This window comes from Drosophila arizonae, chromosome 2 (genome assembly GCF_054131065.1).
Source record: "Drosophila arizonae isolate 15081-1271.41 chromosome 2, UAZ_ARI_1.0, whole genome shotgun sequence".
Classification (NCBI taxonomy): domain Eukaryota; kingdom Metazoa; phylum Arthropoda; class Insecta; order Diptera; family Drosophilidae; genus Drosophila; species Drosophila arizonae.
Window position 1 is genome coordinate 21,226,587 of NC_142922.1, and position 21,429 is coordinate 21,248,015.

General features: G+C 43.3%; 2 protein-coding genes across 2 annotated transcripts; both read right to left on the reverse strand.

Moving 5' to 3' along the window:
• Positions 1-2,050: 2,050 nt before the first annotated feature.
• Positions 2,051-5,069, reverse strand: Osi7 (Osiris 7). The gene has a single exon (XM_018001017.2). It carries the CDS (start codon positions 4,820-4,822, stop codon positions 3,956-3,958), a length of 867 nt encoding a protein of 288 aa, XP_017856506.1. The 5' UTR covers positions 4,823-5,069; the 3' UTR covers positions 2,051-3,955.
• A 12,481-nt stretch (positions 5,070-17,550) lies between these two features.
• On the reverse strand, positions 17,551-19,692 carry Osi6 (DUF1676 domain-containing protein Osi6). The gene is made up of 2 exons (XM_018001016.2): positions 19,431-19,692; positions 17,551-19,035 (listed from the first exon to the last, which is right to left on the reverse strand). The coding sequence occupies exons 1-2, from the start codon at positions 19,647-19,649 to the stop codon at positions 18,322-18,324; spliced, it is 933 nt and encodes a 310-aa protein (XP_017856505.1). The 5' UTR covers positions 19,650-19,692; the 3' UTR covers positions 17,551-18,321.
• Between the last annotated feature and the right edge of the window lie 1,737 nt (positions 19,693-21,429).

The window sequence follows — 21,429 nt, forward strand, 5'->3', positions numbered from 1 at the left end:
GGCAGTGGCAGCTCAGACATTGCACGATTCCCAACACTGGCAGACCTGAATTATATCTGGCATTGGAGCGTGCGTGTGTGTGTGTGTGATCGCAATTCGCTGCCGGCTTATGAATTATTGCAAATTTTGTGGCTTTTTATCTGGTTTTCAGAATGTGAAATTGGCAGCCAGCGATGCCTGCACCAGTTTTTCTCTCTCAGCCACAGCCACAGCACCAACCACAGCGGCAACAGCAACGGCAGCTGCAGCCAATTCACATTTCTCTAGCGGAACTCTTGAGTCGAGCCACAACGGTAATTCGCTCCAAATCGCATGGGCAGCCTTTCATTTTGGGTGAGAGCCGGGGTGACTAGGGGAGTGGCAAGCGGGCAGCGAGAAGCAGCAAGCATCGATTTGCATAAGACTACGAAATTCAATTCGGCACAGCTCAAATAGCTGACCAATGAAAGTGGAAAGTGCTATTTAACACCCCACGCTGATCCAATATATGAAAGGAATCTTGGCAAATAACAATTCAAAGGCTTAAAGGCTCAAGCACCAAAAAAAAGGTATAATCAGCCAAATTGAAGCAAAGCAAAGGCAAGCTCGGTCAAAGGAAATCAAAGTTCAAGGTTACCGGAAAATCAAATATTGGGTCAATGAAAAGGAAAATAAAAAGGAACGAATTAGCAAAGGTAAAAAGGGATCGAAACAGCTGGCAAAGGCGTAAGAATAATGCGTGGATGTGATTTTAAGAATCAGCCCCAAAGATTGAATAATGATTTCCAAGGAATAATGTTAAGATAACTATAAAAATATATATTATATATATAATATATATTTTTTTCAAGTGCTTCACCTGCATTTCCATCCTCAATATACCTCTTTTGCCACCTGTGCCGCCCATTGCCCAAGCTGAAATGTAAAAGGAAGTAAAACCTTAAAGCCGAGGTCAGCCACACATTAAAGCTAAATTCTTTAAAATTTCCCATAGTAAAGGCCTAAAACAAACATTTCATCAGCTCCGCTCGCACATTCTAATGACGATGCCCACGTGACACAATTAACTCGTCTTTTTCTCATTGTCGTCGTTATTGTTGCTGTTGTTGTTGTTGTAGTGGGTATTGCTGTTGATGAGGGTTTCTAGCGAGTGGACATTCGGTGTCACATAGTTGCCCACTTTTAATAGACTTTTTGTGCTGAATTTGGTTTGTTTTGTCTGGCTTTTGTCTTTTTATTATTTCTTTTTTGTCCGAGTCAATGGTCAACAGCTTGTCTGCTGGAATGAGCTGTTAACTTGGCTTTTGTTGCAGCACACTCTCGCCACTCCACCTGCCCCTTTTTTGTCGAGTCGTTAATGCTGATCATAAGCTAAGCCAAAAAAAAAAAAAAATGCTTTGGCCATGGCTTAGAGCTCGCTAGCTTTTCCCAACACGTTTTCAATGCATTTACTGTTTGTCGTTGTTATTGTTGTCGTTGTTGTTGTCGTTGTTGTTGTTGTCGTTTTTGTTGTAGTCGTCTTTCCTAACTGTTTACTTTCACTGTCTGTTGGCATCAGTTTTGGCCGCTACGGTAGCCAGAGGGGCACACTTTCGGCCACCTTTTGCCGTTGTTGCTGCTGCTGCTGCTGCTGCTGCTGCTGCTGCTGGCTTGGCCAACTGCCTTGGCCAGACTCATAATTATTTACACCTTTTAACGGCCGGGTCTTAAATATTCGCTTAGCCAACTGGGTCGCAAATCAATTTCACTTGAAATGAAAGCACTCTCCTCTCGCTCCGCGCATTCATCCACTGCTCCAAAGATGGACTTGTCAACGGCTCTGAGCTCTGTTGGGCATTATGCATAACCATAACATGCCAGCTCCAATGCCAGTCGAATATTTCGCATTCGGCTTTTATCGCTTTCACCTGTTGGCCATTTAGAATGTATATGTATGTATATGTATGTATTTAGATGTATCTATGTTTACATATATACAAAGATGTAAACACATTATTGAATTTTTCATTGATTTTTTATTTATTCTTTGTTTTTATTTCTTTTTTTTTTTTTGTTTTTTTTTTTTTTGTACTTATTGTTTTTCTTCATTTTTTTAATGACATGCATTTATGACAGAGAAAAGATGCTGCTTGTAAAAGAGATTTACATTCTTTGTGTGTGTGTCTTGTTGTTTGTTGTTGTCTTTGTGAATATTTGTGAATTATGTTTCTTCTGCTTCTGCTTCTGCTTCTGCTACTACTGTGAATTGCCCAATTCATCTCGCTGCGAAAGTGCCGTACGATTCTGCTTAAGAGTATATATGTATGTTTATAGATATATATATATGTTTTCTTGAGGGTATTATAAATTAAGCGCTTAGCGACTTGGTGCTTGTGAGCAGCGCGCTTTCAAAATAACTTAAACAAATATTTCTAAAAGCCGATTAGAAATAAGTTGAAGCCAAAATGCATAAAGCGAACGCCGCCAGCTGGGCAAACGGTCCAAGTCGCTGATAAACATCTAAAGTACAATATGTATTCAATAACAAATGTGTGATTTACAAAAAAAAAAGCCTACAGTGAACTATGGTTACAGAGAACGTACGTGCGTGTGTGCGTGGAAGCTAGAGCGTTATAAAGTGACAGCAAGAGAGCAGCAGAAAAAGTTAGGATGAGAGCGTGAGGGAGAGAAGATGTCGAGTGAGAATGGGAGCGATAGAGAGTGAGATGGAGATAAGGTGACAAAGAAATAAGAGATAGCTATATTGTGAAGCTGAAGGTGCAAAAGGAAATGAGAAAGTTCACAGAGCTTGAGTGAAAATTGGAAAAGTCGTTCGAATTAAGACGAGTTCGAAATTTGTAATTTCAGTTCAGTTCAGTTCAGCTTTGAGTGCATGAGGCAAGAAAACTATGGCAAGTTATGGCGTTTGCGAATACCAAAACTATGACTCGAAGATAGATGAGAGTTGTGATAGATTGATAGATAGATAGATAGATAGATAGATATAAGAGCTAGTTTGTTGAGTTAAAGCTAGTTGCAGTAGTTGTTGTAGCTGTTATTGTCGCTTGTCGCTTGTTATTGTAAGACTAGAATTGCATGTAAAGAGTACAGTATAGCGTATATGGTAGAGTAGAGTAGAATAGAGTAGTTGTAGATGTAGTGTAGAGTAGAGTAGAGTACAGTAGAATAGAGTAGAGTATTGTAATTACATAGATAGTTCGTTGCATGGCAACCAACAGAGTTTTGGTATAGTCTTTAGAGTGATAGATGTCGATAGATGATAGATCGTGATATATAGTGATAGATAGCTACAGAGAATGTATGACTCAGAGACTGTGCGGTCAGCATGTTCGTGCGTTAGAGTGAGTAGCCGATAGACAAAGAGAGAGTGTGAGAGAGACAGTGAGAAACAGATGTAGCTAGATAGTGAGTGGGTGTTGTAAGTGGGTGCGAGCTTAGACCTAAGGCTGGACGCTGCACAGAGCCGCCGCCTGGGCTTATGAGTATTTGAAACGATTTGCATTAGGTACCGACTTTAACTCTCGCTTTGTGATATTTTTACAAACTTAACTTTAGCTTTAAATGATATGGTATGTAAGTATGTATGTATGTATGTATGTACGTATGTACGTATGCCAAGCAACTAAATGCACGCACACTCAGCATGGGGGTTTCGTCTGCTCTGCTTCTTCTTCTCTTTTCGCTACAATGTCGTTTAACAATTCTTTCTCAAGTGATTTGATTTGATTTTCATTTTTTTTTTTTCTTTTTTGCGTTTTAGTTTCCGTTTTTTGTGTGCGTTGCTTTGCGCTTTTTCGTGTGGAAAAATAAATAAAATAAATTATATTAATAAATTAATTAAAACGAACAATAAATAATATGTGTTCCTCTTCAAGAGTCTGTATCTGAGCTGAATGGCTCAAGTCAGTGATTGGTTGTGGTTCGTGTGGTTGTTGTTGTTGTGGTTGTGGTTGTGGTTGATTGACTGTGACTTCACTTAAGCCTGAGGCTTCTGGGCACCATAGGCCAGATCCTGGGCATCAATGGAGCGTCCCCAGCCACCATGGCCGCTGCTGCCGTACGAAGCAGAGGAGGCGCCCGCATCGGCGCTGTAGCCGCTGCCGTATGAGTCGCCGTGGCTGACGGAGTGGCTGCTGCTGTGATGGGGATGGGCGACCACTTCGTAGGTGACGTGCTTCTCCTGCGACAGCAGCTTCTTCAGGCCAATGACGGCCGACAGCACCAGAGCGATCTTACCAATGAGCAGAGCCTTGCCGGCGATCAAAGCGATGGCACCCAGGAGCAGGGGCAGGAGGGCGGCGGCCTTCAGTGCAACCAGAGCCAGAATGGGGCCCAGGATTTTGGCGGCCTTCTTCTTCTTGCCACGGCTCTCCTCGGGCGCATTGGGATCGTTGCTGCCGAACAGCGACTCAGAGGCATCCTCCAAAGCGCGGCCAGTGGAGCTCACGGCCTGAACGATGTCGGCGCCCTTCAGTTCCACCTTGATGGTGTGCGAGTTGAGGAAGCTGCTGATGCGGTTCAGGGCGAGCGATTCGAACGACTCATCGGCTGAGATGGAGCGTGCGGCCTCCTGGACGGGCGCATCCGGTGAGCGGACAACAGTGACGCCCTCGGTGAGAGCAAATTGGTCGCGGGCTCCCAGCACCTTGTCGACGAAGTTGAACAGCTTGTACTTGACGCACGAGACCGAATCCTTGCGCAGGCAGTCGCTATAGATGCTATCCATAATGTCGTTGTCGCCGCCGATGGCGTTGCGGGCATGGCCGCGCGTTTCCTCGGCGGGGAGCGCAGCGGAGAGCGTCACCAAACACAAGACACCGAAAATAACTTTATTGTTTGCCATTTTTAATTGTTTGTTGTTGTTGTTGTTGCACTTTATTGTGTTGTTGTTGTTGTTCTTGTTGTATAGTCCTTTAAGGGCTGTGAACACTGTTTGGGCTTTTGTACCGCACACAAATCGACAAAACGCACTTTCTCTTTTTTCTTGTATTTCGTTTCAACTCAAGAGTCTTGCACTTTTGGCACACAACGCTGCTGGCTGCTGTGTTGCTGCTTTGACGGGTTAGGATGAAATGATACAATTTCCCAATGCCAAGCACAATTTATATAGGCAGCGTGCTCATCTCTCTCTGCCGCCTCTCTGCCGAGGCCGAGGCGAACGAAAGCATTTCTGCCTCGGCTAAGAACTGGTCGGGCAAGTTTCTCGCTTGAGTCTTTCGTTTTGCCAGCCAACGGTAACGCGCGTCGCCGTCTTGACGCTTGGCTTGGAAAAGCATTGTTACTGTAATTTGTTGGCCTTATGCGCCGCACTGCGCTGCTTTCGCTTGAAGTTCATGTAACATTTTCAAAATCAGCTGAACCTGAAGCTGAGGCGGAGATCAGACGCTAGGCGTCTGCTGAAGCCGATGCCGATGCCGATGCTGATGCTACACTGTGGGAACAATGTTTGGCGGCTTGGCTGCTTACTTTTACCCGAAAAAGGCGCTGAAAAGCGTAATCTTAATTGTTTTTAAATTGAAATTGAAATCGTTTTAATGGCCACGCTTAAGGTAAAAGGCATTTCCCTCTCGCATTTCGCAATGCGCGTCTGTCCATCACAGCAGGTGCAGTGCGCCAGGTGCTGCGATAGCCGTGATCGATCACCGATCACCGATCACAGGTCACCGATCGCCGATCTCCGGTCACCGGTTCACTGGCTCACTGACTCTGCAGTCACGACTGGAGCGTCACGTTCGTGAGTGTGTGTGTGCCCATTAGAATTTGTGTTACATAAAAGACGGCTAACGAGCCGCGTATGTGGGCCAGGCCAATAAACAGTCAGCCATAAAGAATAAGCCGAATTGGTATTCGATTCGAAATATCATACAACGGCGATCGCAGCCATTCAAAAGGGAAAGTTGCGACACTTCTCGCTGTGGCATGCAGCTAACCGTTGTGCGCCCTTTTTACCGCTGCCCCACCCCCTGTTGGGCACACTGCTTTAGCTTCTGCTTCTGCTTCTGTTTCTGCTGCTGCTTCTGCTTCTGCTTCTACCTGTGCTTCTACCTCCGCTTTTGTTGTTGTTGTTGCTGCTGCTGCATAGATTTATGTGCATATTTTATGCGTTGTCAAATACCAAAATGGCCAAAACAAACAGCTGGCGGTTGCGGCCCGCTGAGTTATTGACTCGCAGCCAGCAATGTGTGCCGAAAGTCCGCTGGGCAAACAATCACACACACACATGCATACATCACATACGATGTTGACCAGTAGCCAGCGGCTGTTAGCCAGCAGTAGTTGGATGCGACAAGTAAAAGTGCGCAAATAGAGTTGATGTTTGGACCAGGAGCAGACACGCAGGCAGCGAGGCAGGCAGCGCGCCTGCATAAATGAAAGTCATCAGGAAAAAGAGAGTTGATAAGCTGCTGCTGAGCGGCAAATCGCATTTGGGGCCCAGGATGCAAGAAAGTGTTGAGTATATGCTTAATTAAAGCATTATGAATGTGTGAAAATGCAGCCAAACAAAAGGCCGGCAAATGGTGTGAAAACGCTTTTCCAGATCAGCCAACGGGGCATCAGCATCAGTGAAAGCGAATTGCATATGTGCATACTGCAGGGGCAAGTGGATGCTGGCCGATAACTGCTGGCAGGAGGCCGAAGGCAGGAGGCAGACGCATTGCGTGCATGGCAAGTAGGGATGCAAATCGTGGCGAGGCCATCGAACGCAGTTGAATGCTAAATTATTTGACATTTAATTAACTCTTGGTTTCTTTTCCCATTTATTTTGCCTCACTCCGTTATATTGTGCAGAAACGATGAGAAACGACACTTTCACTGCATTTCGGGGAGGAGCTCGAATCGGAGCTGAAGCTGGAACTGGAGCTGGACCTAAAGGCGGAGCTGCAGCTGGAACTGGAGTTAGAACTGGAGCTGGAGCGGTGCTCTTCTTGTTCTATTGTGCGAGAGCAACAGGTTTATTTGGTTTCGCTTTGAAAACCAAAAGTAAAATTCATAACAGTTCAACGAGTTTTTAACTGTGCGACCATAAAAGCCAAATGTGAATATATGTACATATAAAGCCGCAGCAACAAGCGAAGTACATATTTTATTTATAATATTGTGGCTGCTGTTGCTGCTGCTGTGGTTGGTGCTGCAGCAAAAAAGAAAGTTCAACGTGAATTTTCCTTTTTCGTAGACAACATTCACCGCCTTGCGACCGAGCCCGACGCGCCGCTCAACGCGTGCAACTTTGCAACTCGAAAATATAAGCTAACAAAGCAGCATGAATGAATGAATAAATGAATGAATGATTGACGGACGGACTGACTGACTGGCTGGCTGCCTGGGTGGGTGCTGCCCAGCCACTCGCAGTGGGTGTTCGAGTAAACAACACTGATGTCGCTGCTGCCACAGTTGCGGGCCATGTCCATGCCGCAAAAGCCGCAGCTGCAGATGTCGCCGCACCGGCCCATCGCAGTGAAACCGTTAAGTAAACTGCAATTGCAATTGCCACAATTGCCAACTGCCAACTGCTACTTAATGGCTTAATTTCGTAGTCAAAGCGGGCTGGTCAAGTGGGCGGCGATGCCCTAGACGTGCCTAAACAGTTACATAGCAATGCCAGTGCGAGAGAGACAGACAGTAAGAGAGAGAGAGAGAGAGAGAGAGAGAGAGAGAGAGAGAGAGAGAGAGAGAGAGAGAGAGAGAGAGAGAATGAATGAAATACAAATAAACAATATGAAGTTTTTTCATTTATTTATTTTTAAATTTATTTCGCTTAACTATGAACAAAAAAAAAAAAAAAAAAAAAGAATTTCTTATACAAAATTCGTAAATAATATTTTTTCATTAACATAACTAATATGTTCATAAAAAAAATGTAATATATGTTTTAATTTTTTTTTCAACAAATCTTATAAAAAAAAAAAAATAAATAAATAAATCAAATAAATAAATAAAATAAAATAAATTAATCAATTAAATAAAAAAATCATTTAAATACATATTTAATTTTCTGTTTTTTTTTTTTTTTTTTTTTTTAATAAGTTTTAAATAATATATAATAATGAGTTTCACCTGCATAATATTTAATTATAATTAATCTCTTTCTAAAAAACATCGTTATCTATATTATATATTATTAGCAATAATTTTGTGGAATTATCTTCTTAAGTAAAAATCTATGCTGTCCCCGTTTGCATTTGAATACATAGAGAGCTAAAGCTGCAAAAAAAAAAAAAAAAAAAAACATATTTATTGCAACTCCAGTTTGAAAGCGAATTCGGAAAGTTTCAGCAGTTGATGACAAGATCTAAATGCAGATTTAAATGGGAAAAGATGAATATCGAAATTAAACAAATGAGAGCTTCAACTGAATTAATTACGCCAAACATTTGCGTATCTAACAGATGCAAATGTAGCTGTATTTGTTGCTAGGTGAACTCTGTCATTAATCGGGGTCGGCTAGATGACAGTCATTGCTAACTATGACCGATCAGCCGGAATTCGCTTGTGGCGGAGGTGAGGGCCAGGCCATGTCACATGAGAAATTTACAGCTACTGCGGCTGTTGTAATCGCCGCTTGGCTGCCATGGAGATTGGCATTAGCATATATGTGAGTATTTCGACATTTTAGCAACAGTTGGTCTGGCCGTCGACTTTAAGATACAAATTAAAAATGCACGAATACAAATCTCTGGGCACACTTTCACTTTCCATTACGACTGCCCGCCTCACAGATATGCAGCAAGAAGACGAGTCACGGCTACGGATACAGATACTGATACAGATGGAGGCAGACAGTTATAGATGCGAGCTACGCATATGGTACATATTAAATTATTATCTAATACAACGGTCGTAATCAACATTTACAGCTAACTGGATCGAGACAAAAGCGTTAAGAGACAGCTCACGGCGACAATTTTGATTGCAGCATTTACTCAATAAATTATTAGTCGCCGAGCTCATGTGGATGCTGCTGTTGTTATTGTTTTATGTAAGTTAGCTACGATTGAATAATTGATGGCCAAGTGTAAACAAATGATGGCGCAATACGAGCAAAGCTCTGCAGAGTCAGTCGCCAGTTATATAATTTGTGAAAAACAACTGCACTTACTTGCCGAATTTACTTCTTTCATCTGCCTGCTTAAGCTTGAAGCCGATTCACACGACTTTCTTTCGAAAGAGAAAGGGTTTCGGCGAGTCTTGAGAAACTTGCCAAAAGCAGAAAAAAAAAAAAAAAAAAAAACCGAAAGAAAAAATGAAATAAAAATGAATCGACCAAAAAATTGCAGTTTTCTGTCTCGATCTTAGCTCCGGCGCACGTGTGCCCAGCCCTTTCGCTTTTTCAGTACCTCTTTTTACCAATTTTTCTCTACTTTTGTTTTTCTTATTTGGAGGATAACGTCGAAACCTGAGGCTTTGACAGCTTCCGCGACTTTCACGAAATTGCTGCAGTAACGCCCTTGATGCAGACGCTGCTGCCGCTGCTGTTGATGCTGATGCTGATGCTGCGCCCCACTTTGCATCATAAATAATGCAGTATGTGCCGCCTAAGGGCCCCCGGACCGGATGCTGAGCGTTTGCGTTTAATGCATTCTTCAAAGTGAAATTTCGTGGAACGCTCACTGACTTCTTTTTAAGTTTAAGACTCTAAACGACTCGGTAAATTAAATCAAGTGAATTAAAAGGCAGCAGCCTGAGCCGGCCAAGTGATGTTCATAATCGTGAAAAGCGGGCAAATTCTAAACGGCATGCCACAGATGAGCTGAACTTTCTTCTTTTGCTTTCAATGGTATTTCGGTCAGAGACGAGCAGCGGACAAGCGTTGATCTACTGATCAACTGATCACGATGAGGCGGGGCAAGTGGGTAGGGGCAGTAGCCCTTTAGATCAAGCTGGCCAAGCTGATCAAACTGATCAAACGGTATTTCCGGCTGGCCAATTGGAGCATGCGTTTGGGGCCCAATTAAGAGTTATAATTAAGACTTTAGCTGCTCCGCTGACTGTGGGCCAAATTAATGAACCACACATCAAGTGGGCTCATTGTCTGAGTTGGCCATTTCTCATTTTCCAGGAACATCTCGCCACATATTTGCCAAATGAAAGTACACTGTTTACAGCGAATGTTTTCTTATGCAAAAAGTGAGAAAGAGAGAGATGTAGAGAGTGAGAGAGGGGGATGGGGGCATGTCCGGTCCGGCATAGCCGCTAAACAAGTGTCAATGTCCAGCCGGGGCAGCTGATGGCTTTTCGTCACGATTGCACGGCTTATGGCTCATGGCTCATGGCTTATGGCTTATGTCTGTGCTGGCTTATGGCTACAGCTGCGAGCCATAGCCCCGGCCATGGCTCAGCATCATATCTGCTGCTCATCATCAAGTGCGCGGGCCTTTTGACAGGAGCCGCAGCGACAACGTCGCGACGTCCGCTTCAAATCGGCTTCAGTGAAAGTTTTTTTTTTTTTGCGCTACGAAATATATATAAAGACAAACATACATATTTATATATATATATACCTAATGTATATATAAACAAAGGTGTTTCATGTATCTGTATCTTAAGCTGTGCATGTTCACATGTCCGAACTGAACTTGCGGCACTTTGGGGCGCCCAGCTCAGAGCAATTTGTCTCCCGTTGTTGTAGTCATTGTTGTTGCTTTGCTTTCGGTTGTTGCTGTTGTCGCGTGTAATTGGCATGCTGAAAGGTATTTGGCTAAGAGCTCGTGTTCGACAACACGCTCATTGGCATGCTCATGCCGTCATGCACCGCTGGGCTATTAATGGATTAGCCAAATACATATTGTTATACACACATGCATAAGTCGTGTGGCCGTTAATAGCGCAGCTGACCCCAAGTTGCAGTGGTTATAAATCAAATTTTGACCACGATGGCCTCTTGCTGCCAAAGTAAAAGCTAGCTGCTCATCTTAGGCGAATGCAATTACACCCAACCATCGCTCAATTTCCACGGAGTGCACCCAGTGACAGGAGATGTCTGCAAAGAGCGTGGCTGTAGAAATTATGCGGGCGACAGTTCTAATTGGGTCACCGATGCGTATACGCAATATTTCGTCAGATGCATCGTTTCAATTAGCTGCTGCAAATCAATTGCAAATGAACAAATCTCGGCCAGTCTCTAGTGCGTAAATAATTCTAATCTCTTAACATCAAATCAACTGCGTAATGCCAAAGACATTTCATAATCAATTGACCAAGTGGCTGGAGACAAAGATGAGCAAAACTTTTGGCATTTCACGTTTATCACGCAACATTTGATGCCACTGCCTACAACTTGAGCAATTTGTATCTGTGTGTGTCAGTTTGCTTATGTATTATTCATCCTTAGGGCGGGGCTAATGCTCAAAGAAAATAAAAAGAAAAAAAAAGAAAAAAAAGAAAAAAACAGCAAAAGATGCCATATTTATAAATAACTGTAAACCAATGAGAAAGTGAAATTTTTTCTTATAATCTTAACGATTTATTTTATGCCTCACCTACGGTCATACACACACAGACGAGCACACACACAGACGCACTTGTGTATATGTGTTTTGGGTCTGGCTTGCATGAATAACTGAATGGACACCTTTTTGGTTTCGGAGCGAGTGTGAGTGCCTTGATTGTGGTGTGTTGTTGGTTGATTTATCAAATGGCATAAATCGAACCAAAAAGCAGCGGTCCCAGCACTTTCTTTCGACTCGTTTGGCCGGCTGCATGGCCAAAGATGTGGTAGAAATTCAAAAATTAAGCGACACGGCCAAGCGAATGCAGCAGCCAACAAACACCGCAGCACAGCAACGAAAACAACTCAAAATCAAAACAAATATATAGCCGCAGTCACAGTCGAACGCCTCGATTCCTACTCTGATTCCCAGCCAGAGCTCGAATCAGATATGAGCTGCGACGTGGAGCGCGTGCTGCCAAATGGTTAAACTGAATGGGTGGAGGGGTCGAGGGGTGGAGGGGCGGTGTCAAAGGCGGGCGAAACCACAATTTGAATTTAATTAATTGTCAGGTGGGTTGGGCACAAATCATTTCTTGAATGAATGAATCTTGGCTGGCGCTGCCCGCATCGCCCGCCGTGCCTTATCGGCGCATCGGTTGGAATTGAAGGCGATTAATGCGATTCTCGACTGCAGAGAAAGGCGTGACCCACATTAGACGCTGTTTAAGCCCTAAATAACAACTTCTAATTGAGATATTTAGTGTTGCTCCAAATCACACACTCAATCATCGGCCATGAGTCTGAGAGGCTCGACAACTTTCATGTTGCGATCGAGCCAATCAGCAACAAAAACTGAGCATAAAATTGACTTTTATGCCTTATTTTCTAGCTGAACTGTAACACACAAACTGCGACTGAGACTGAGGCCGACACTGCGACTGCGACTGCGAAAGTCTAATATCATTATGGGACATAAGATATAATAACAAAAGAAAACACAACAATAGCAACAACTCTAAAACTGGCAATGACGACCGAAAGCTATGTAGAAGAAAAATAATCGTAAAAGTGAGAGTTTCCACTTCATAATCATTTCTTTCGAGTTTCAGATTCGACTCTGTTTTTTTTTCCTTCAAATACCCTACTCTCAGAAAGTGTATATGAAAGGGTATTATACAATATATAGTTGATAGGAAATATTTCCATTTAATAAACACAAAATATATATAAATATTTATTGCATTCTCAAATTAATGCTGCTTTATAGTTTCAAAATGTTACAGGGTATCAGTAGTCGTGTTGGGTTTTTTTTTCTAATATATATTCACTTCCTTTATTTTCTATACATTCCAGTAGTATCGATCTCTCTCTTTTAGCTATTATTACAGAGTTAAAAGTAACTAATGCTCTCTAGAGTATCCTCAAATCGGTTATCTACTCTTATATATATATATGCTAGCATCTGCTGTCTCTCATCTTCTCCTATACTACAGGGTATGTAATCCACCTTTACCTCTGTCAAATTTGCAGTAAAGGGTATCTACAGTTCGCCCATGTCGCTTGGCCTAGTCGCATTTGGAAATTTTATGAAAACTTCAAGCGACCCCGCACAGAAATGCAAATCTCTGACGCCCTATTGTGCAGCCACGCCCACATTGTGTAATACCAACTGGGCTGCGAAATGAAGAAGCGAAAGCCAACGAACAAAAAAAACGAAAAAAAAAAGTAGTGGGCAAGCAGCTGGGCGTGGCAGCTGGCCGCTCTGCTTTTAATTGCACAGGTTTCACTTTCAAGGCATTTCATTTCATTAAAAAAATTGTCGTTATCTTTATGATCAGCATTCACACACACACGCACACGCCGACATATCAAATATGGCATTTCACTTTCGATTTGATGTTAACAAAGTTGCGTTTGTTCTTTTGTTGACCAAATGAGCCGCTCGCTCAGCGGGCACTTTTGTGGCACGCTCTGGCAATGGAGATCAAAACAGCTGGACAGTTAGGTGAACGTTATGCTCATTGTCATTGTCAACGACATTATGATCAGTGCGATCATTATGATCAGTCCGACTGATCAGTGTTGATCATTAGCGGCTTTATACGCTCGTTTATGCGTTTTGTACATTTGTTAATTTGTTGACAATAAAAGTGCCAAACTGACAACTTTCACACATCTATAGACGCACAACGAACTCTAGCTGTATGTGAGTGTGCGTGTGTGTGCGTGGATGTAGAGTGCTGTCCGAACAACTGCTCTTTACACTACACTACGCACTATTTGTATCTGTACAAATATTGAATTATTGCTGCTCGTATTATTCAATGTCAGCCTGGGCATATTGAATTAATGCTAGCTGGCTAATAGTCGTCGCATATTGCAACACTTTCACACACGCTGGTGTTGCCGCTGCCTCTGCAGCACCTGGGCTACCTGTGCAGTGAAATGGCCAGCATTTCAAAGCCAAATCCGTAAAGTGTGCATTGACCCATGCCCAAGCGCTAACCGCAAACCGGAAAAGCGCACGGGGCAGCGAGCAGCAACAACAACAACATGAACACGAACAACAACAGCAGCTCCACAGCAACCACACCAGCAACTGTAGCACCACTCTTTGGCTGTGGTTTATTACTGCCTTTGTGCAGTTGTTTAGACCATAAAAGGCCATAACAAAGTCGCACGTGCAACGCATTCCAAATGTTAAGCCTCAAACCATTTTTTGTTTGGTCGAAAGCTTTTTAGCCTAACCACAGCAGCAAGAGCAACAGCTGCAGCTGAAATGGTGGCATCCACGACCTAAACCGCAGCCCAAATCCACCACATAAAAACTAGTTAACAGTGGCTATTGTGGTGCGACTGTTCACGCAGACCCCAACAGCTCGTGGTCTACTTTTTAGCTGGGCCCAAAGCTGTACCTGGAGAAAGCCGCACTCAGCTGTGCTTTAAATATTTGCTAAGCTTTAAGCTGCGTCTTCACTAATGCGCTCTTTGAGGAGCGTGCTTTAAGGCGCAGCTCGAAAATTCTCAGCTTCTTGGTATGCTTTAATATTAAAGCTGTGGCTATACGTGCTGCACGCCTGAGGTTTGACCAGGATATTTGTAAGCAATTCGAGCACCCCAGTCCGTTTATAAAGAAGTTAAGCTTAATTATTGTAAATATGTGTGCTATAGCCAGGAACCCCCAAAACCCTGACAAGAAATGATATTTCAATCCAACTTTTATGCATACCTAAATCCTTCTGAAGTATCAAATGTGTCCTTAATTAAAAAAATATTACAAATTATACAATTTTATAGTGTATATTAATAGGGGAAAAGGTTTCGAATGGTATAAATCGTTGCGTATGATATGAATCGTTGCGTATAAACTGATAAAGCTAGATTAATTTAGCTCATTGTTCGGCTCAAGAATATATTTTGGTACTTTATGAGGTCTGTCACGGCTTTGCTATCTAAACTCATAATGGTTCTAGCGTATAACAAAAACAAGTAAGAACGTTGCAGTCGGGCGTTACCGACTGCGGAATACTCATTCACATCCCATCAACAATTTAGTAGTTAAGTTTCGTTCTAATACTGTAGAATATACAGGTTTTTCCGATTTGCCACGCCCCAACTGGGCGTAGACACCTCATTTTTGGTCAGTTTTTAGAAAGAGATAACGTTACCCTAACTGCAAAGTTTGAATGCTTACCCTAAAAAAATGTGAAAATTACAGGGTATTTTTCGATATGCCACGCCCCTAAAGAGGCGTAAAAATTATTTTTAGGGAATCGATAGAGGAGGCTACCAGTAACTCAACTATCCAAATTTGAAGCTTCTAGCTATTATACTTTAGGAGATATAAACTTTTGCGGTTTGCCACGCCCCCTGTGGGCGGACATATATCCGACAAAACTTTTTGGTCTTGGGTGATCAGTCCGAGTATATATACAAAATTTGAGGTCTCTGCCATCAATAGTGTCCAAAATATAGGAGAATTTAAAAAATCACTATATCTTCAGGTCCGATTTGCCACGCCCCCAACGGGCGTAGACTTATAATTTATCTTCAGACTTTATAGAATCATACCATTAGCTGACGTGCAAAATTTCAGCATTCTAGGTTTACAACTTTAGGAGATACAGTTTTATCCGATTTGCCACGCCCCCAATGGGCGTAGATATATCCGCCATAGCTTGTGATCTTGGGTGGTCAACGCGGACCTACATACCAAGTTTCAGCTTTCTAGCTCTTCAACAAACATGATTTCTTGTATATCGGAAAATGCATTTTCCGATTTGCCACGCCCCTAGTGGGCGGATCGGGAAAATTTTAACACTTTATAAATCGGAGATATACACGAGTATGTGTTCCAAATTTCAAGTCTCTAGCTTCAATAGCGCCGAAATAGATTGCGTTCATACGGACAGACGGACAGACGGACGGACGGACAGACGGACAGACGGACAGACGGACGGACAGCAAGACGGACATTGCACAAAACCAATATACTGATTCACTTTCGTGAATGAGTATAATAATATATGAAATTGTTTCAGTTTTCACAGTTAAATAACAGCTTGATATAAACTTGAATGTAATATCAAGTCTTTAGCTTCACTCGGCCTTAAGTATGTATATTAAAAATGGGCAAAGAAGCTATGCAAGTCAATTTAAATAGAACAATAATATAACGTGGAAATAATAACAGAATAATCGAAAAAAAAATAATATTATTTATATAGCAAGTATTATTATATATTCCAAATTAATTTTTTTATTTCAACAATTTCAATTTGTTCATAAAGCCAGAGATGTGAGTTCAAAATATAATTGGAGTTCTCCATTTGGCTACACTTTCACTTTCAATTGTCCTCAGCAGCTGGAGCAGACGTCGAACACTCTAGAATGGCTTTGCCGGATGACGCTCACAATGGTACATGACGCCGTTAACCTGGCCCACAATGTCAATCGATTTGAGGCGTGGCAGCACCACAAATTTCACTCGAGCAAAGTCACGCAGTTAACTGGCAGAAACAGCGCAACAAACGGCAGCAGAAAATTGTAAAAAAAATGTTAAATGCTAAGCAAATATAACAGCGATAAAATGGCCCAAATGATCAGCAAGAGAGCGAGACAGAAAGAGAGCAAGAGAGAGAAGAAAAGAACTGCTAAATGCTCAAAAAAGCAGACGCGGAGACGGCAGCACATTAATTGCCGGTTTGTCAGAAGAAAGCCAAGTTAAGAGGCGACGCTCGGTAAACGGCACGTAAATCAGCCGTTGAGGGCAATGGCAAACGCACAGCATCAGCGTTTAGAGATCAGCCATCAACAATCAGCCATCAGCCAAGGGCCAAGTGCGCAGCCTCTTAACTGGGTCATATTCACAAGTAAAGCGCCCAGCTGTAATAGCAACAGCAGTTGGCCCTAACTGTCGCCTTGGCCAGTTGCAGTTAACCAAAGTTGCTCGGACCGCTGGAAGCTTCTTCACTTACAATTTTCATTTTTTTTTTGTGTGTGTTTTTTCTTTTTTTTTTTTTTTTTGTATTTTGGGAACTTTCTTCAAATTGTTGTTTAGCAGCGTACAACAATGCTCAGGCGAGAATATAAAAGACCGACAGGTGCAAAATGTGCGTCTATTGTTATGGCCATTATTGTTGTTGTTGCATTGTGGCTGCCCCCGTTCAGCAAGCGCCTATTGAATGAGTCCCAAAATGTTTGTTTTATTTTTTAGCAAATTGCTTTGTTGTATTCTGGCAACGAGTTAGAAAGAGTGAGAGAGATGTAGAGGCGGAGAGATGGGCGAGGAAAGTGCAATGGAAATGAAGATCCACAAAAATATACATATATATTTATATATATATATATATATATATATATATATATATATATATATATATATATATATATATATATATATATATATATATATATATACATATTTGTGAGTGGGTGAAATTTGTAGAAAGCATCTTTGTTGGTTTTTGGAACTGATAACAAAGAATGAAATGACAATAAATGAAACGAAATGAAATGAAATGAAAGTGGAGGGCCAGGAAAATGCAAATTGTGGGCAGACAATGCTGCGTATGAGTGATGCCTGCAATTTGAATAGAATGGGCGAAAAGTCGGGGCATTGTGAAATGAAAGATTGTTTCCAGTTTGTTGATATTTTTCGGAATTATTATTTGATTCTTTGATGTAGCAGCATTTGTTAAAATTTTCCGTTTCGGTAAGAGCAGGAAAACACAGATTGAGTATGAGATACAGATACAGATAGAGAGAGAGAGAGAGAGAGAGAGAGAGAGAGAGAGAGAGAGATAGACAGATAGATACAGATAGATACAGATAGATAGAGAGATAGATGGATAGATAGATAGATATGTAGATAGATAGATAGACAGATTGATGATAGACAGCAAACAGTGACAGTTAGCTTAGGCGACTTTGATTTTGATTTATGGGCGCGACTAGTTCAAAGCATTTTGTGCACATAAATCAAAGCGCAGCCGTGGAAATACAGTTAAGATAGTATGAAGTAGTGTCTTGAGTGCAGAGTGAAATTAGGTTGGGCTGTGTAGAAGTGTAGAAATTGGGTGTTGGCTTTCGTTGTTGGTTTTCGTTGTTGACTGCGTGTAAAGATGAAAAGTGAAGTTGAATGGTGATGTTGTTGTTGTTGGTTTGTTGTTGTTGTGTGTGTGGAATTGATTGTTGTGGATGTTCGACGTCTCTCGGCTGTGAGAGATTACAATTGGAAGGCACTTAATTGGTTGAGGACCACGCGGGCCCCGCTCTCGTTCACGTTGATTTTTTAGGTAAATAAATTAAAATAAATAATTTATAAATAAATATAAATATAGACATTAATGGTCATCATTTTGTGCTTTGTGTAGTTTCGTTAGCGAATTTCCCATCTGGTGACCATGGTTTATTTACCGCCTGGCCTGCTTGTAGCCCTGGTAGGCAATGGTCTGGGCAACGGGTGCGCTGTAGGCACCGTGCGAGTCCCAGCCGGAGTTGCCCGAGGACCAGCCACCGCTGGCAGCACCACCGCCCGAGGACCAGCCACCGGAGCTGACAGCGGCAGAGCCGGCGTTCTTGCCACCGAAGAGACCACCCAGACCGCCGAGCAGACCGCCGCTGCCGCCAGAGCCGCCCAGGCGACCTAGACCGCTGGAGGCGCCAGCAGCCAGAGCGAGGAAGAAGGCGATGACGGACACAATCAGAGCCTTCTTGGCCATGAAGAGCAGACCGAAGATGGCGCCAACGGCGAGCACGGCAACCTTAGCACCAACACCCAGGAGGATGGGCAGGAACTTCTTCAAGAGCTTCTTCTTGCGGGTACGCGACTCAACAACCAGCTCACGGAGATCGGCCTTGATGTCATCGGGAATGGCACGGGCAACGCTGCGGGCGGCATTGGCGAAGTTGAAGTTCAGAGAGCGCTCCGACAAGAAGCTCTTGGCATTGTCCATGAAGTAGTTGCCCATTTCGGCGGTGCGTGCCTCCACAGTGGGTGCGGCCTCAACGGCAAGAGAATTGTCCAACGATTTGCCCTGACGTCCATCGTTGGCCTTGACCAGAGAGACGCCGCCGAAGAGTTCGATTTGGGGACTTTCGAAGATGGACTTGGCCTTGCGGTAGAGCTGCAGAGAGAAAGAGAGACACATGGAGAGAGAAGAAGAGAGAGAAGAGAGGGGGAAGCACAAATTAGCGAGGTTGGATCAATTGGTTCACAAGCTACAAGCTAAATATTTGGTAATTATTAACAATTATTGTTCATATTCCAAATGATTGTGATTGGCGCACTTTCACTTCTGCCAGGGCATCCTTTGCACTTATATAACATGTATATGTATATATAGATGTCTATATGGTTTGTTGGCATGTCTTTAGAAGACTTTCACTTGCAGGTTCATTTATCGATCTTGCTGATGATATCATTTGCACTTTCACTTTAATTGATGATTATGATGATTATGTTGATGTTGTGGTTCAAGTTCTTGTGTAATATGTTTAATCCTTGTTAGTTAATCCGTACCGTGAGCTGCAGACACGAGATGGAATCAGCTTCCAGGCACTTTGCAAATGCGCCGGGCTGTTCATCGGTGGCGGCTGCCGCCTTAACAGGATCGGCCGAGATGCCGGACGCCAAAAGCAGGACACAAGCGGTGGCAACGAAGAACTTCATGGCTGAATATGATTTGTTTTGAACTGAACTGAATTTCTTAAGCACCACCGAATTCACTGGTGTGTTCATTCGAATGGAACAAGCTGCGGTTTGATAACTTTTCGACTCAGTCAGGCTGTTTTTAAAGAGTTTTCAACCTAACGGACGCCTCGACGCGGCATAACGTAAAATTATGTAAAAAGTGCACACACACACACACACACACACGCAGAGACCGAGCCGGACAGAAGAGAGCGACCCAGCATTGGGCCCAGGCAGCGACGCCGACAGCGCGTACACAAATATGTATAAGAGGGCCACAATGCCGCTCCCTACCCGTGCGGGATGCGAGAGAGAGAGTGAGAGTGAGAGAGAGAGAGAGAGGGCAGCAGCAGCAGCAACAGCAACAGCATCTCTGCTCTTAGAAGCCACATTAGGTGAGCAGCGACGCCAACGCTAAATGCTCACACGCGTTTGTTAGCTGTTGTTGTTGTTGCTGTTGTTGTTGTTGCTGCCTCTGCTTCCGCATTAAAGAAAGTCAACAGCAGCGACGGCGACTGCGCAAGGGCTTGACGCAGCGGCGCCGGCGCAGAGTGTGAGCGCGCGAGAAAGTTTCGTCCGTAAGCAGGCAGAAGAGCGAAATTGTGAGCAAGCCCCAAGGTTGTCTGCCGTTGGCTCGCGCTGCTTGGGCTGCCTCGCTCACGCACACAGACAGAGGCTAGCATGCATACGATTTGCTGCAGCCTCCGTAGCTTCTCACTCTCTCACACGTACACACGGACACACGCACACACGCACACACGCACACATACGTAGGCAGAGAGTGTGCTGGCTGTAGCATTCTTCGTTGAGTTATTGTTATTGTTATTGCTCTTCGCGTAAACTGTTGTTGTTTCCGTTAGTGGAGTTGAAGCTACACAGATTACAACACATGAGGTGATAAACAGGTGCGCAGCTCAGCCCGCCATCCCCGCGCCTACACTCTGGCCCCAAGCATATGTAGCAGTCGCAACTAGTGTGCCATATTCTTCTTCAGCCTTTGTTAATTTTGAACGCTTTTTGTTGTTGCTTTCGGTTGTTTTTGGCCGCAAGAAATGAAAGTTGTGTGTATTATAATGTATTTTCATACTACTGTTACTCAGCTGCCCCTTGCCCCGTGGCCCCTCTCAGCCAGCCCCTGCCGTTGCCCCTGCCGTTGTCTCTGCCAGTTGCCAGTCTTCAGCTGGACTCATCTGCCGCAGGGCAGATGGGCAGGTGGGCGTGTGCTTTATATTTTTTATGTTTATCGCATGTGTGCGCCTTGAAATTACTTTTCATATTCGTGACTTCATAGTTGTTGTGGCTGGGTGTTTCTATTATTATTATTATTATTATTGTTATTATGTAACATCAACTGCGATTTGTATCACAATGTGAGATAATGAAATTCAGAACACAGAGTGGGTCAGTGGGTGTGGCCCAGATCAAACAGTAATCATAATACCCATCTACACATAAGCAAGGGGTCAGCTCATAAAGAGTGAAAAGCAATCGAGTGATAAGCACGTTCTGCTGAGGGCAGGTGAAAATCGCCCCACTCGTGTCGTTCCCTCTGCCGCACTTAGCTAACAATTAAATAGGGGGAAAAAAAAGCGCTGGCTGACTTTGCAATTGTGACACATTAGTCAACAATTTGAGCTCAGCAAAAGTGCAAATAAGCGCGCGCTTCAATTGCTCAAGTGAAATGAAAGAGAAATTACACGAAAAGCAAACAAAAACGGATACGAGCCCCGTCCGTCCGAGATGTGCGATAAATGATGATGGTCTAGCGAGACGGCGATGGCACTGGAGTTCGAGATGCATAGATGATGTATGGGTTGCTTGGCCTGCC